This window comes from Nestor notabilis, unplaced genomic scaffold, assembly GCF_000696875.1.
Source record: "Nestor notabilis isolate BGI_N333 unplaced genomic scaffold, ASM69687v1 scaffold4585, whole genome shotgun sequence".
NCBI classification, from domain to species: domain Eukaryota; kingdom Metazoa; phylum Chordata; class Aves; order Psittaciformes; family Psittacidae; genus Nestor; species Nestor notabilis.
Genome location: NW_009927800.1, coordinates 4,227 through 22,297, shown reverse-complemented (window position 1 = coordinate 22,297; position 18,071 = coordinate 4,227). Strand labels below are relative to the sequence as shown.

The 18,071-nt window shown below is 42.0% G+C and overlaps 1 protein-coding gene across 1 annotated transcript; it reads right to left on the bottom strand.

The window, feature by feature from the left end:
* Positions 1-1,773: 1,773 nt before the first annotated feature.
* On the bottom strand, positions 1,774-16,329 carry SRSF11 (serine/arginine-rich splicing factor 11; the record flags this gene model as incomplete). Its single annotated transcript, XM_010014216.1, has 11 exons — positions 1,774-2,363; positions 2,475-2,613; positions 3,059-3,154; positions 3,768-3,857; positions 4,443-4,574; positions 5,700-5,781; positions 6,746-6,873; positions 7,940-7,989; positions 9,975-10,067; positions 12,101-12,210; positions 16,196-16,329. Coding segments are annotated over 11 exons (1,249 nt in total), but the record flags the coding sequence as incomplete, so codon positions are not given.
* Positions 16,330-18,071: the final 1,742 nt, after the last annotated feature.

The following is an 18,071-nucleotide window of genomic DNA, read 5'->3' as shown; positions in this document are numbered from 1 at the left end:
AAGAGCGGTGGGTGACTCGGAGAGCAAAACCTGGAACTTCGGGAGTTTCAGTTTGCCTTGAAGAAGATTTTTTGGGGTTTTAGTGGTTTGGGTTGTTTTACTCCGAATTGCACCAGAGGCTGAGCGTTCAGCGCAGCCACCACCCCATCGCTGACTTAAACTCCTCTATTTATAAAGGGTGAGGAAAACAAAGTGCTTAAAATATCATCAGCTAAACCTAAAGCCTCAGTGACCGCTGCAGCTGCAGCCTCGTGTTGCCGCAATGTGCCATGAAATGCTGGGGGTAGCTACAAGCAGCAGCGACTGAAACCCAGGACGGGCTTTAACAACTGCAGCGCGGTTCCAGTTAAAGCTGCCTGTAGGGAGCTGGAGGCACAGCACAGGCTGGGGGGGTTTGCTCCATAAACCAGGGACAGGAGCTTCATTCCATCTAGCGCTGACTTGTGAATGAGCCCCACAGGTCTCAGCTCAGAGAAACAAATACCTCGATGACAACCACCACCCCTGAAGTCACCACGCAGCTGGTGTGGGTCTGGTTTTGCTTCCTGACCAGAACTGCCCCCCTCTCCCCACCAGGAACCAAAGCCGGGGCCGGGCCGGGCAACATGAGCCTCCACCAACAAAATACCCCAAAGCTGGTAAAAATTCCCATTTCTACAAGTAGTGACACTGCAACAGCAGGATCCACCTTGCTGGGGCTGAAGGAGTGTTTATAGAGGAGGGTTGATGTGGCAGCTTCAAGCTGAAGCATCACTTCCTGATTCATCCCCAAAGTGACTCCTTTAACCCAGTGAGTTTTCAGCCCCCATCCCTGTCTGCTGCTGTTCCCCTGAGGCGAATGGTCATGTTCCAATGAAAACACAAATCTTTCTTACACAAACACATACTTCACGAGGCACTTGTCCCACTCTGCCTCTGCTCGAGCCCCTTCATTCCCCCAAAGAGTCAAACCACCCTGTAGTGTGACGCCCTCGGCTAGAGCTACCGCAGGTTCTGAGCAGGAGTTGTTGTCACGGAGGTCACTCCTGTGTAAATAAACACCAGCAGTTCTGCAGCAACGTGAGTATAAGTTTAAGGGTTTTATTATCAAAGTTCTGTAAAACAATTTCAGAAACTGTACATGGACATGGCACAGACTGTAGCCTACTTCTGCCTTCTGACCTGCACAAAAGTAAAAGCTCTTGAACTTCTGTAACTAAAGAAACAGCTTTGCCTAACTACTCTGCGGATAACATGGAATCACTGTGTGCATAAGAGTACTACTGCAGTGACAGTAAACACAAAGGTATTAGTTTATACAACTTGAGATCAAGTAAAAAGTACATTATCAAGTAGACTTGCTTTTAAAAGCATCCGAAGGTCGATTTTAAAATGCACTACTACCTCTTTGCAAAGTGTTCAGCTCAGTATCAAATAGAACAACCTGGCTTAGGAAATCTGCACAAATCAACCTTTCATCACTGGGCGCTGGCCAAGCAGAGGATTTCATGTCCCAAGGCTCGAGAGGAAAAGCTAAAGAACCATTAGAGAAGATTAAAAAGGAAGCCCTCAAAAAGGTCAGTGCATCTTAACTTTGTCAAAGCCAAACAAAACCCTCCGGGAGAACCAAAACCAACCCCAGCCACATGGCTTTAAGAAATAAACAAAGCAAACAATAAAACCCAAAGCTACCTCTACCGGAACGCTGATTCCAGCTGTACTGTCAGGTGGTTTGTGTAGTCCCACGCTGGACCCTCACGCCGCTCCGCAGGACGTCCCAACAGGGAGGATGTTTCTGCCCCATCCCCATGCAGTCAGTGCATTCCCTCTACTGCCCTATTACTGCAATGAATCAAATTCTAGAGACGCTATCGGAGGAGAGCTGATTTACTACAGGAGATCAGACAACAAACAGTCCATGCCTGCTGTAGGTGCATGCAGCTTTTTACTTTTGCTTGAAGCATCACCAAGTTAGTAGAAATGGCTTGGCTCCGCGCCCCCTCAGCCACAACAAGGATGGTTACCCTTCCACCAAGCTTTTGTGTGAGTTAGTATCAGGAGATTTACAAACCAGGGGTAGCTCAGAGCTGTATACATCGAGGTTTAGGATTAACAAGTACAGCGTATAAGAATCACACAGGAATGACACAGATGCACGGCTGCAGCCGTGGCCACTGCACAGGCAGAGCTCAGTCACTCATGTCCATGTCCTCCTCGTGGTGATCATCCCCGTTCACTTTGGATTCCCTCGCTGCATCCCCACTTCCTTTATCAGCAGCGGACTCCTTTGCTTTAGGGGAGGAAGACTCCGACATTTTCTTGTCTTCCTTCTTCTCCTTCTCGCTGTCGTAGCCTTGTTCCTCTTCGTCATAATCCCTTGTGACCTGCTTTGCCGAGAGAAAAAAAAGGAAGAGTAAAACTTGCCTTCCAAGGCCCTGCCGGCCCACGGGCAGCGCTGCAGAGGGGCCCTGCCCCGGGCAGGCTTGGAAACATACTTTCACATCCTTGTCGCTCTCGGATTTCCGTTCTCGATCCTTCTCTTTGTCTTTGCTCTTTTTCTTCTTGCTGGTCGACCGCTCCCTCTCGTCTCTACTTTTCTCCTTGTCTTTATCCTTCTTTTTCTCCTTTTTATGTCTACAATGATAAAGTAGGGAGACGAATGAAAGGCACAACCACACCATCCACAGCTCTCACCACAGCTCATTACAAAGCTGAAGGGAGAAACAGCAGTGAGCAACTGTGATAACCGTTCACTCGCAAAATAACCCAAGAGCCCCATTTCCCAGCTCCGGAGCAAACCCGACCACCCCACTGTGCAGTCGAGGAACAGCAACACTCCAGCAGCCTCTGAAGGAGCATCTCTACTCTCTCATTTAGGGAAGAGAGGAGCACAAAATGCCCAGGCCCACCCGGAGGTCAGCCAGCCCCTACGGTACAGAGCCAAAGGGGCTGGGAACGCTGGGTACCTCCTGTCCTCCCCCTGGAATTCCTCCCGTTTGGAGTTCCCCTGCTCCAGTTCCCAGCTGAGGAATCTTCCACCCAGACACCACTTTATGTTGTAGCCAAGAGATCAACTGACCTTCTTGGAGATGGGGACCGGGACATTTTCCTTTTAGGAGACCTGGGCTTTTTAGGTGACCGTGTTCCACTCCTGCTTCTTCTGCGTCGTCTTTCTCTGCAGGAAAGAGAGATCACAGCTTTTTTCCCCTCTAAAGTACAAATACACCTCTGGCTCTAAAACCAGCACTGCTCACCAGGTAGTAAATACGAGTCACTCAGAACGGGTATTTACTGTTGGCAGCCCTGCAAAGCCCACCCTGATCAGCAGAGTAAGTCATCTCCTGTTCTACCTCCACTTCACGAACAAATCTCTATCTCAGACTGTATTAGGGACACTGGCTCTTTTTGCAACCAGAAACCAAGCAGTTTGTCCTTGTTACTATTGCAAGTCCTTTTTGGAAGTGTTTTAAAAAAAGAACAGAACACATTCTGCATGTATTTATTCCATAAATCAGGAAAGAGTTTTACAGTGACCTCAAAGAATCACACTCTGATACAGAGCAAGTAGAAACTGTTCTAAGCCCAAACAGCACCTCCAGAAAACTACAGTCAGTATCAGGGAAAAAATAAATCATCTCCTCAACGTGGGTCGAGAGCACATGTGCATTTGTGCACGCACCCAACACACCCACAGCAGAATCCTCATCCTGCTACACACAATCATGTTCTTTTGATTAAAGTGAATAAAAATGCTGGAAACAGCAAGGAAAGCTGTCGTGTCACTGTACCTGCTTGTGCTTCTTGACCGTCTGGTTGTGCTGTAGCTTTTGGGGGGAGTTTTAGAACGTTTCTTTTCTTTCTCTTCCTTCTTTTTATCCCTTTTAGTAAAATACAGATTTTAAAGTTTAAGTCATTGTCAAACTATTCAAGTAGCAGCCTCTCCTTTCGCTACGTAGGAAAACAAGTGCAGACGTGGTAACAACACGGGATGTGAACTTGGTTTAGTATTTCTGAGGCCAGTCACATTATAATGATGGCAACACAGATTACAATTACCTACAGCAAAGTAAGAGCACAGCTCTTGCAGCTTCTGTGTATGAACAGCAAAAGAATCTGCAAGCCCAGATGCTCACAGCTCCTGCTTTCCAGAGGCAGCTACTGAGGGATTCAGCTAATGCCTGCTGCATCTGTTGACTCCCAGGAAAAGCAGGTTATGTGGTTTTATGTAACTGACTGTGCACATACAGAGGTCTGATATTATTCTATAAGGCATCACATCTCTTGTAATGATGTTACGCCTTACAGACTTTAAACCATTAAAGACTATGACTTTAAATCTTGCCCTAGGGTTGGTTTTTGTGGGTGTTTTTGCTTTGCTTGTTTGGGTTTTTTTTCCTAAATTAAGCACCAAAATGTAGTAAATTCATTTCTAGCAACTAGAACAGATTTACTGAAGCAATTACCTGGTTTTGGATGTGCTCCTGGACCTCCTGCTTCTTTCTCTGGAATGAGATCTTCTTCGCCTTGGACTTTTAGACCGCCTCCTGCTTCTTGATTTTGAGTGGGATCTTCTCCTTGATCTGCTTCTTGACCGTCTACCAGGAACAGATTGTACATGGCAGTTAAATATAGGGAATGTTAATATACTATTCAGAATCCACCTGCTTGGTGCTGACAGTATTGTAAAGCTTAGTGATACACGAATAACGACACAGAATACTGGAAACAGCAAATGAGTTGCACTGAGTCCACCAAGGAAAAAGGAAGTGCATGAATGGGAAAAGGCAAAGAAGAATGATGCTTCAATCATCTCTTTCTAGCTCTCCTTGTAAAAGAAGATCTTGTTACTCTCCTTCTAAGAAAGTATCAGGCCTATTGTAGAGGGAAAACTGGTCTGTTGTGTTGAGATGTGGAGAAACTTTTAGAACACCAAACCAAATCCAAGCCAGCTACTGAACATGCAAATAGCAAAGTACAAACATGGAAGGCCATGGTTAGAATGGCTCTGCACAGACCACTGGCATGTGCTGCCTAACTGGAGGTGACAAGCCAACAGCACAAATGAGCCTTGTGTTTGGGTATTAGGACAGTGTTGAGATCTCTAGTCAGGGCACCTGAACAGCCCTGACCTCCAAGTAAATCATAACCTAGAAAACACTGGGGAAACTTCAGTCACACACTTCCACTAAGGTGAATGTGCTGCATATACTAGAAAGAAACAGCCCAGCAGGTAAGCATCTATGTACCTAAAAACCAGTGCTCAGAGAAGCCTCCTAGGACATGGTTTTAAGACAAATTATGATCACCACATGAGCACACTGGAAAGAGACTGCAGATAGAACAGAGGTTCGAAGATAACAGCTTAAGTGTTCACAGTAGTGAAGGCTGCATAAAGCCAAGGCTTTGGGCTAAGGTGTTTCTTCTCTAATACAAGCAGCAACTGACTGCTAAATAAAGTCAGTCCAAGCATTGCAGGGTGTCCTGAAGGTCCTTTTGTAGTCTCAAGTATTTCTGAGTTATTTTTTGCCATCACCTCTCTCCCACCCTTTCTACAAAACCAGAGGTAGCCCCCATGCACACTGCAATCTAGCCAGATCACAGCCTCAGCTTTCTCCACCCATCTGTCAGCCTCCAGGAGGGAAGTGTCACTTTCCAAGAAGGATTTCTGAAGGAATTCTTCCAGCCATGTGGGGTTTTTATAAAGCAAACAAGCTGACTACCTGTGTCTAGATGAAGAAGGTGTCCTCCTCCTCCTTGAGCGTGACCTCGACCTTGAGTGCCTTCGTTTTTCATCTTTTTTGTCTGGAGTTAAAAAGCAAAAGCAGAGTAAAAACCACAGTGATGTTTTTCAAAGAGGTTTTATAAAAGAAGAGGTTGAGCTTCATGTTGGAAACAAGATAAAGAAAACATAAAGGAGTATTTTGAAAGTAAGGCTTATCTATCCTTTTCCTCAGGAGACGACACAAAGGATTCACACATGACAAAAACGTGCGACTTAAAACCAACATAAAGTTTTCTGCAAAACCGAATAAGCCAAAATTCAGAAGATGTTTAATTTAAGTCAGTGAGAAGAGAAGAGCTGCAGGGCAACGAAAAGCCATGGTAAAATCTCTGAATCTGCCACTTTGTGAAGGGCTGAAGAATCTCTCAAATTACTGTTCTGAGCTTCCCACAAAGAGCCTCAAACAAGGCAAACAGAGGTTCTTCTGGTGTAACAGAAGAACAGGAGCTCTGTTCTTTCCTGAATTCATCAGGATGCTGAAAAGCTGTATTTTCAGTGTTTCAAGTTCCTGCTTCTCAGATTTGGTGGCTCTGACGTTTGCAGATGAACTTCTGCACCTTCTTCTAAAAGAAAATCCATTGAAATAAGCTACAAAAAGAATCATTTACAAACTTCCGCAGATCAGGAATTAAAGGAAACCATCCCCAAGCACAAGCATCACCAGGATGCCAAGTGGATAAAGCCACTTGCTGTTTCCAATGGAGTGCCAGAGCCGGCACTAGGAACTTCCACCAGGGGAAGCTCAAGCATTTTGCCATCTTCAAATGAAAGGAATTCGGGGAAAACCCAAGAGACTATTAATTCCCTGCAACATTCTGCAGGACACATGCAGCATTCACACTGTGGGGCAATAAAATCCTGTCAACCATACACTGAGTCCCTGCAGAACACGAAAGCCTTGAGCCAGTATTTTGCAGACCATGAGTTTTGATCATATAGTACATCAAAACTCCCTCTTGAATTAAATGAGGTATTTAAAATTACCTGGCTCAATAGCAGCAGAAATTAATGACTGTGCTTCTCGTACTCTTTTCATAGCTTCTTCTATTTCTTTACTGGAGGTATCTGATTTCAGACTTGGGGAAACAAGACCTGCAGCTACATGGTTCAACCTGGGGAATAAAAAAGGCATTTTAGTAATTCAGTGTTAATGAATCCAAGAAATAAAGCCTGCAGCCTATTCAAAGTGACTGATCTAAGTGAATCAGTACCTGCCCACACTTTGTCACCACTTAGGTAAGAGGGTAATAAGTCTAATATGTGGTATCTGTGCTGACAACAGCAGCACAAGATACCAGCACCTACAGCTCTTAGAATTCCAGTCAACTGCAAAGAGCAGGAAGCTGTGTGTTGGCTTGCACAGGTACGTTCCTAATGACACCTGTCAGAACACTTGTACAACACAACTTCAATTCTGAACACTCCATGGGTAACAGTGCATAACCCAGCAGAAAGTCAGCTTCATTTTGATAAGCCACACTGAGAAACCTACAGACAGTGATGAGATCCGAAGTTCAGAAGATGTGTTCTACAAAGGTGGCTTTGAAACCAAGCAGGTAAACATCACCCAGGTTTACCGGGTATAAATAATCCATTATCTTGGGTAACTATTTTGCTCGATCAGTTATGCATTCCCTGCTTACAGAAATGTCAATTTTAAATAGGGAATAATGCCAGAACAGTATTAAAACTGAAGACAGATCACATACGTAGATTTATCCACTGGTGCAGATGAGATGACAATTTAAAAACACTGAACAAACAGGATTAGAAGTTGTCTGTTTAGGCAATAGAGCAGCAGGGCAAGCACACGCTGATACACCTTCCTGAAGCTGAGAGTTGAAAGAATTCTCTCCAAAGCTCCCTGCAATTCGCGGTTCAGGGGCTTTCTGAGGCAGATGTGGTTTCTTTGCTTTTAGAACATTTCTCATCTACTCATTTGTCTAACAGCTTTTTTCTCTGGCATTTTAATTGGTATTATTCCAGGGATGCAAGGCTGAATCATCTTCATTTCCTCCCCCTCTTCTCTCTACCACAGAGAAGAGTCTGCACAAGATCCCCAAATCACAAGTTTTCTCCAACCTTAATTAGATCCAACAGGACAAAGACTCAATCACAACAGGCACTCCCAACATGCAGTGTATTGCAACACAAAGATTTGTAAACACTGATGCTTACTTTGGATCCACTGTGCTCATAAGTTTTAGTAGCTGATCTGCTGCAAGAGACTGTGAGGGGAAACAAAAACAACAGTTAAAACTGTGAAGATGTCTATGCTTAAGAGGATGATCTTCCCTGAACATACCCTCAGCAGTGGCTACAGCAAAAAGTCTCTAGAGGTGAAAATAAACACCCCTCAAACAAATTACAGATGAAGAGACACCCTGTTCTGTTTAAAAACTTGTGGGTGGTGGTGAGGGGGTGAACAGCACGTTGCAGTGGTGCTCAGGTACTTCTGGTTTTCACCACAGCAGCCAAACACACGCTCTGTCCTGGACAGAATCAAAGCACTTGAAAATAAAAATACACTTCTGGTATTTACAGGCTGTTTCTCTGTTACTTTGAGGGAATAGAGACCTCATCGGATGTCCTGGGTTCAGCTCCAGCAGTCATGTTTTCTCCTTCTCAGTAGCTGGTGCAGTGCTGTGTTTTTGACTTCCAGTCTGGGAACAACGCTGATAACACCGATGGTTTTAGTTGTTGCTCAGTAATGTTTACTCTGACCAAGGACTTTCTCAGTCTCATGCTCTGCCAGGGAGGAGGGGAAGCCAGGAGGAAGCAGAGGCAGGACACCTGACCCAAACTGCCCAAAGGGCTATTCCACACCACAGCACGTCATGCCCAGTATAGAAACTGGGGGGAGTTACCCGGAAGGCCCAGGTCGCTGCTCGGGTCGGGCTGGGTATCGGTCGGCGGGTGGTGAGCGGTTGTGTCCTTTTCCCTTGTTATTCCTCTTATCATTATTATTGGTAGCAGTAGTGGTTTGTGTTATACCTTAGTTACTGGAGTGCTGTTATCCCAACCCGTGGGGGTTACATTCCTCCGATTCTCCTCCCCATCCCTCCGGGAGCGGGGGGAGGAAGGAAGAGGAGGGCAGTGAGCAAGCGGCTGCGTGGTTCCAAGTTGCCGGCTGGGCTTAAACCACGACATCGGAGAACTAAGCTGCCTGTCCATGGGAAGTCCTCAGTGTCAATTTATGGACAATAAGCAAAAGCTTCTTTACTCTAAAAATTCTGTGACGATTGGTCACTTCCTGTACCACTGGTGTAGCAACAGCATGTTCAGCCCTCACTAATTTCTTCATACAGAGGCTGCCTTGCGTTGAACCCAAACACTCAGTTACTTCCAGCTGCTTAATGGACAAGGGAAACAACCCTCCCTCATACCACAGTTGTAGTTTCCTGATAGGCATTTAGAATGCTTGGTTTTCCATTTTTTGTTTCATTATCACCATTATTTGCTTGTTGCCATGCATGGCATGCGTAAAGACAATGCTAAATGATGGATTTCTTAGCAATGCATTGAATTATTACTACTGCTTGTACCTGTAAAACATGTTTGCTCTCTGTACACTATTTGCTTCTTCTTAAGTATTAACCCAATATAAATCACTATTACTTAGTACTTAAAGTTTTCTTCTATGAGACTTCTGTCTAACAAAGTCTCCTCAGTATTTTCTACACCTACAACATTAAAAAGTCAAACAACTTTTTTTACTGTAAATAGTTTCAGAGCTTTATAATGACAGACATTTGAAATATTTCATTACTAGTCCCAGATTATTGTTTAGGTCCCTCTGGCATTTAATTTGATACTCCTACAGACACCATTTATTCCAAACAACAAAAAAACCCCTATTACTGGATTTTTCAGACAGTAGCTGTTAAACTGATATAAATGAAAATTACTTTTACAACCGAAGAAGGCAGCAAAAGAGAAGTGTTCATACACAAACCTGCCATGTCAAGAAACAGACTGCATTCTGTAACAGTTCTAGGGAGTTTAAAGAACCAGCAGCCTGTGCGGACTACATTCGGTCAAGCCTTTCATAAAAAGTAGTATTTTGTAGCACCTCTTCAAACCTAAGTATAGTATTTCCAGATCTTCAGCTTGTTATTTAATATACTGGTGAACACTAAGGGCATCATGTATGATAGTTGAACTATGTATGTGCCAGAGACAATAAAGAAAATGTAAAGAGTGTGTGACATACCTGAGAGTTTAAGTTTGCTCCAGGAAGCCCAAGAGCAGCTAGGGCAGGATCAAGAGCAGGAGCTCCTAAAGCAGCTAAAGGAACAGCACCAATCTGTAACAAAACCAGCAATTAGACAAAGCCATATTCAACTGATATAAAGCTGTTGGATCAAGATTCCCAAGCGTTAGGTATGTGAAAATGTGAACTGGGTTTTACTTGGGCTTCCAGCTACATGAAACGTTATAATAAGGTCAGCCAGAGTATTTCAGTTTTCCCTATTCAGATATTCCAAAGCCCAGTATAGGAAAAGTATTTTTTCCTATAAGTATTCTAAAATGGAATTCTGTTTCCTCTGCATCCCAGAGGTTGAGTCAGGGGAAGTAAAGAAGCAAAACATTCCAGTACCGCCAGGAAATGGTTTAAAATGAAGTTGTTTTCCAGTGCTAAAATGAAAATTCAATACAAGTTACTGAGCCAACAACCACGTATTTAAATCAACTTAGGACTGAAATGAACATGTTTTATATCAAAAGACAATATAATATTATTACATGTCTGCAAATTTCTCTAGTTTGGTTAAAGCTAGCAAATGGGTTGAAAAGCTACTGGAACAGTAAGTAGGATGATGGCTTAGGTCTGAATTCCTTAAATTCATCTAGAAGTCTCATAAAGAACCTCACTTTTGGCCATTTGAAGTGAGATGATCAAAACATACACTGAAATAAAGCCGAGGTGATGTCATGTTAACCAGCGCTGTGCTGTCACTGTGAGGGCTTGCTCTCCCTCCCTTCTATCCTCCTCACTGCCTCCTTCCTGACAGCTCTGGCACTTGAGACTCGTTTGTCAACCATTCAACCCACCGAGAGAGCCAGAGAACATACTTTTGTGGCTGCATCCTACTAACACTATAGTTCCCTAAAGGATCTGACAAGCTCCAGAGCCAGTGTAAAAGCAGCAGCAAGAGCATGGAGTCAGGAGCAAGGTAGCAGAACCTTCCCCTTCCTGACAGGGACATTTCCAGTTAGCTGATCACTTGAACTGTGCAGGCTTCTCCCTGCAGGCTCAGAAGAAAATCCATGTTCCCACACATTGACCTTGTGAACATACACTAAAGCTCTAACTTGTTTTTACTGAGTTAGATGTCCAGCTCCCAGTAACAGTCAAGAAGAGCTGCACAACCAGCTTTCAAGATGTGTGTGAGAAAAATTACCATCCACCACAATTTTCCTTAAAATGGATGTGTCAAATTCTACCATTAAGTGGATTGGGAGTAAGTAGGTTGGGATTCAGGTGACAGAACTAAAATTAAGGTGCTTTAACAACCATTTTCAGGAATTTATACACAGACAGGTTTTGATGAAACCCATCTTTAAAATGGTGTTTGTTTCTTCCATCCCTTTCCTCGAGTTTCAAAGTTAAACTTTAGGCTTTTCCCTTCACATATGGTTTAAGAGACCTTCTGAACAACTCTATGGCAACTGTATCTTCCATGCACTCAGAAATCCTAACAGAAGCTACACAAAGAAGAGCTAAGCACAGGCTGAAGTAGATTTGGGAACTGTAGAACTAATGAAGCTTTATTCTTATTAATTCTTGTACTTTGATTTTCTGTCTCTAATAAGATACATGCTTTGACTGAAACTATTTCCACAATATATTATTCTTAATGTTCATCTTCCACATGAATTCTTGCATATTTAGATAATAAGCAAATACAATTTTTCCCCTCAGCTGGAGTATTAAAGGCATCTTCACAGCATGTGAACCCCTTGAATTTCACAGATTTAAAGTCTACAAGATCTCTACTGCTTGTCAAATCTATCTGTAAGCACAGAATGGATAAAGAAAGGATGAGAAAGAGGTACAAACACAGGGACCCTGAGAAACCAGAGGTATCATATTAGGGAAAAAAAAGTATCCCATCTACCAACTATCATAGTTCAGCCACAACTCACATCAGAAAGCTTAATAAGCCATTAAGGCACATAAACTAAAACATTATAGGAATTGGCACTAGCACATAGAATTAACTACACCAGTCTGTTTGTCCTGAGAAAAACACCCAACAGAAGCAAGTTAGGATCAACCAGGATACATCTGAATGTTCTCCTCAGCTTCAACCTAACGGGAAAGGGGAAGCTTACCTGAGAAAGTGGGTTGGGAGTAGGCAGGAGTCCACCTCCGGGCAGCAGACCTGCCACAGCATTAGCTGGTGCCAAGAGAGACAAAGCCTTAGTCTCATCAGGAATAACTCCTGCAGAGAAACAGCCTTGCATTAGAGTGCATTCCATTTCAAAGGCAGAAAATACACAAAAACACCCAGAAAATGTCTCCCTGATACACCACCTGAGTTTGTTGAAAGTACTTATGTTGGCTAAAATACAAAGCTCGTTGTCTATTAATATTTATCATTAATTTTTTTTTGTCAGAATGCAACTTCAATGTGTGAAAATTTGACTGTTCCTTTTTCTCTACAAATGGTTAAGTTTCTAGAGCAAAAAAATAGCACAATACACACTACTTTTTTGTTAACACTGCCAAGATTTCATCACCTGTACTCGATTTTTAAGTCATGAACCAAACGTAAGCAAGCACAGTCGGTTCTCCAGGGGTGTGCTCTCAACTTTCAAAAGCTGTTTTATGAACAACGACTCGTGTCGGCTGCTTCACTATAAAGCACACAGAAAAATCAAGATACACAAGACAAAAAAAGTTTGATTTAGGGGTTAATAATATGGTACAGTTCACTAAGTTTTCTTTTACACCTACCATATAAATTTTGTAAAACTTAAAAGAGAAGGTATGGAACTATTTTTGGTTGAATCAAGCGTAGGGCTTTTGCTGACTTGTCAAATGAAAATGAAAGTCTCTGCAGATCTTCAAATACACGCTCTGTGTGTGTGTCTGAGGGTGGATGGGTGCATACATACAGGATATCGTGGCACATTCCTTACCTGTGCAGTAAAATGCATTTGTTCCAGTATGTGCCATGCTTATTGTACCAAGAATGCTGCTACATACTGCCATTTCAGAAGAAACTTCTGGCCCAAAATCTTGCAGCCAACTAAGACAAGTGTCTTATTTTACTGCCTGCTCTGCACATATATATAATTTTAAGGGTCCTAGTACGAAATAAGTAATTATGTAGGTGTTTTTTATTCTATCCAACAGCAAAAGCCCTATACAGATGGATTAATTTGTTAATGTGCCCAAGCCCCCAAAATGAGAGTTCAATAAAACAATTTTACTATATATTTGCAAATACCAGTAGTGTTTCTGTAATACATATTAAGAAACTGCATCTCATCATAAAACATACAATATGTACAGGGCACTTAAGAGAAACTGGATAAGCTGCAGAAGAAAACTGTTGGGTGGTATTTTCAGCAGGGCCTGGTATATAGTTCAGGCTGAACCAGGGAAAAGAACTGTAAAACACAACAACAAAAAAGAAAAACCACTGTTAAATAAAGGTAATGGTTCCTTCCACCTATACTGAGAAGTGCCGATAATATAAACAAATGTATAATACACAGCACTGTTATCTTGCTTGTGTCATTGAGCTGTCATCAATTTAGATACCCAAAGTTATGGAGGGAGAGGGGGGGAAAAAGGTCATTTAGATAAAGGGCATTAATGCATCAATATATTAACATACCTACAGAGAGATTATGGGGGAATTTTGCATGCAAAATTATGGCTCAGAGGATATTTATAAATTATAGCTAAACATTTCAAATTAGTGCAACTACAACATTTCTGGCATCTAAATATATAAAACCTCAGACTTATCTCGAGACACCTCATAGAAGATCTGCATCCATTAAAAAAATCATGCATATGATCCTCTGGTTTGTTTTTTGTTTTGTTTTGGTTTTTTTAAAGTATTTAGAAACAAATAAACTACAATTTAAAAAAAAAAAAAGCAATGAGGCCCCTCACCAGTTAATTTTCATGCTTCAAGAGCTTTTTATACTGCTGCTTTGTTAGAACCATGAAATACTGCATGAATGTGTAGAAATGAAAGAAAAAGAAACAGACAAAAGAAACAAACATTAACCAAAGAACCTAAATATCCCCCCCAGCCACCTTTAATCTTAAAGAGTTCCTTCCAAATGTAGGAATAGCACAGTGAAAATGACAAATACTAAACCTTACCGTAGACTTTGTGTATAGTTCTATAACACAAAGCAACAGCCAACACCAAACTGTCTGTGTATGCTAAAACTGGAGTGCGCTTGTGGTATAGGGGATAATTATTGCGCTAAACAGATAATAAACATTTACTTTAGTGACAGGCAATATTCATACAGAATTATCACAACAGAAAATAGAAGATCAAAGGGCCTAGTTCAGCACAGTAGTTAAGCATATGCCTGGCTTTAAGCACATGAGCAATTTCACCGTGGTGTTAAGGATCTTGCTGTATCGTGCTTAAGTAGCTTGTTGAACTGGGACTCTGGCAGGGAAAACTATACTCCAGTACAGGGACAGGAGCATATGGTTACAAAACCAGGGGGTATAACTTTATTGGCTGAGTGTATCTCTTGTGATACACCACATCATTCTGCACCACTAGAGCACCAGAGGAAACAGCCCATGAGGAGCTCCTGGATTTAAACAGGCCCGTTCAGATATTCTACTTTGTTCATTATTTTATTTTCTTTACATAATCTGAACCAAAATTACTGGGCAGATTTCTCTATGTGCCAGATTTATCCGCCATCGAGTACAATGGACAAAGTCAGACTGACAAAGGAAAGTGGTTTTATCCTTTTGGTCAAGTTAAAACACTAACGATCTGCACCACGGGCCTTGGTGATCGTATCAGGTCTGACTCAGATGGACTGTTACTATATCATGTTTTAATACAAAGATGAGGACAAGATGCCTTTCAACTATGTTATTACACCTAAACTAGCAAAAGCAGAAGCAGTAATTCAATGGTAATTTCTATGCTCTCAAAAAGCAGCATGTCTCAACCAAAGGTCATGCTGCAGAGTTCTACATTCCACAAATTAAGTTTCCATAGCATTTAAGTTTAAGGAATACAATGATAAAACAGCTCCCCAGGCCTCTAAAGACAGCCTACAGCATTACAATGTCTTGAGTATAGGTCTGAACCCAGGCCACGTACCAGATTTGTTACTGTAGTACAACTTAATCTACAGAGATTTTATTTAACTCAAGCGATCAGGGAAAATCCATTAATTCAGAAGTAAATCAAGAAACAGTACAATGGAAATCAGTTACTTCTAAAGCAAGTCTAGAAGAGTTTAATAAGACTTCTGCAAGAAGAGGTGTCTTCTCAGCACTTTGTTTTTAAGGTAAGTTCCAAAAACCCTGCTCATTGCCTTTCAAATTACTGTAACACCCTAAAACGTAAAAATAAAAAGAAGAAGAGAAAATGTAGTTAACAAGTGGTTACACCAGGAAAACACTTGGGGACTTGAGTGCTTGCTGGCCTTTAGTTAATGTCTAGAATCCCCTGTAGCTGCAGAGGACCCACTGTTTTTCAGTCATCTGGAAGGGCTTTGCATTTGCCTTCTCCACTACAAAAATCACACACACAAATAACAGAGAGAAGAGTTTATTATTTAGTGAAATTCTATAAAATATATCAAGGATGAACAAGAAAACTTGGAATAAAAAACTAGTCCCAGTGCCCATTTGGCACCTCTTGGAGATCTAATTTCAAATTAAACCATAATTATTCAAACCCTTGGTATACTGGACTTCACAAGGAGAGTGAGTGACTTTCAGGGAAGTTCCCAAATAAATGCAATGGCAGAGTATCTCGGAGAAATATTACTCTACTCTCCCATGCACTCTCATGGAGGGAGAAACCATTCTCATGAAGAGATTTACATCTATGTGAAAGTGGCAAATAATTATTCAGGCAAAATTTCCTTATAACACGGACCTGTTTGCATAAGTCTGTTTAGGAAAATGTCCCATTGAGACTGATAAAGAGTAAATTTTGCAAGTAATTCTGCCTAAAACGTTCATGTTCTAAACTTAAAGACACACGAAACCAGTTAAGAGTTAAACTTCCCACTTTCAGTATCACTAGATTAAAACAACTATTTAATCCATGGGCCAATGGCAATATACCAAGGGTTTCAAAACATTAATTATCTTTGATGTTTGACATTTTACTAATCCTCATTTTTGTGAACTATACTGGAATAAAATGCCCCCATACAGGGGCTTCATAGGCCATTAAACAATTCACAAACCTTCTGCATATGGTACGACTATCAAGGCTCTGTCAACGAATACAGTGTTTGTCAGGTGCTGCGCCACCACTGCCGAGTCGGGGTCATGGAACTTTACAAAACACACACGTGATGACACAGGCAAAGGAGAATCACTGCAAGAGAAGAAATCAGTTACTCAGGTGGAAGCAAATCTGACAGTAGGAAGCTTGTAGCCTCTATTGTCTCCCCACTTTGACCAAACCAGGAAGCCACAGGGGACCATGGGGCACTTCTCTATGCAAGAACATGACTTCAGGTTTTGTACCAAACATCATTTTGATTGACCAGGTATGAAATGACACTGCATGAAGCCAAGTCACTACAACACTGCAGAAACGTTTTTACTTCCTCATTTATAACTGGACATTAATTCTGTTGTGCACAATGTATCTGTGACCAGTCACCTAAGTGCAAATCAATTTTCATGACCTGTCTGTGAGAAGGGAAGGACACAAAGGAAACCCTTGCTCAAGAAAGGTAAAACAACTTATACTATCTATACCACTTAAGATAACAAAACCAGTGGGTTTACACTCTCTGCTTTAAGCCCCAAATTACTCATTAAGGTAAATGAAGCAAAGAGGGTAATGATTTAAAGACTGCTATGATTTTACTTATCACCATATTTTCATAAAAGCTCCTAGACCAAACTCCATCATGCTGCTTCTCACACAAGAGAAACTGCCAAGTTCATTTGAAGGGATATAGCACACGTCTATCATTCAGCAGTAACAGAACCACACAGAAAGAAGTTCAAGAAGCTCCGTAAACAGAGACCTTTACAAGAAAGGTCTGTGCCTACTCCACAGCTCAAAACAAGTGTCTGTCAGCAGAGCTGTGTAAGACATCCCAGACATGGAAAATCCAAAAGAGAACACAAAGGTTCTGAGTCACTTGAAAAAAAACCAACCAAACAACAGAAACATCTACTTCCTACAATAGGAGAGAATTGTAGGACACACAACTGTGACCCTCCCTTCCCTGAAAGCAAACCAAACCCGCCAAACCAGAGGCAGAATCAACCTGGCAAAGGTTCAGAATGCACCTTCAGAAGTCCATATATTCTGCAAATGGTGCAAATTTTGCTTTAATCAGGCATATAACCTAGAGGACAGCAAGACAAATTGTTACACAGACACAACTGTGCAGCAGAGGAGTTAAAAGCTGCCTCCAGAAGGTGCAGGACAGGCACTGAAAGTTGTAGCAAGTCCTAAGACCTTAGTTCACAAAGCGGCCCAGGATACATGTGCTGTTCAGTGCTGCCCTCAGGCACCAGAGGAACAAATTAGCCTAAACAGGTAGCTCTGAAAAACAGTCACTAATTCTTCATGACAAAGACCTCCCTTTAGTAACTGGATTCCCAGAAGCAGTTACAAGACTAGCTCTTCAAACTGCAGCCCATTGCCAAAACAATGTTATCTGGGCTGATCGAGCCTCTGTGACTGAAAGCACTGAGAGAGTTGTCAGAATTCAGGAGAAAGGAGAATGACTTCGACATCAACAAGAAAGACATCCAAGATCTATTTTTGTTAGTGCAAATGCCGAAACCTCTCTAACCTTCACCACCATAGGCTCAGCCCAACGTGCAAGTTACGCAACCTCAAGACCTGCCCTCAACGTCTACCAGATCACTTTAACGTACTTTAAATTTAACCAGATGAGGAAAACTAGACTGGAGCCGGTGTATGGCTGCTTTTAAAATCTTAAAATTAGAAACATCCATCTTGTCCAACATCTTACAGAGTTAATAAACTGGAAAGTAACATTGTAGTGATAAATGGCACAGAGAGAGACAAATGGAAACTATTAGCTCTTCTGTATCCACAAATACACAGCAGCTTGCCAAAATGGTGCC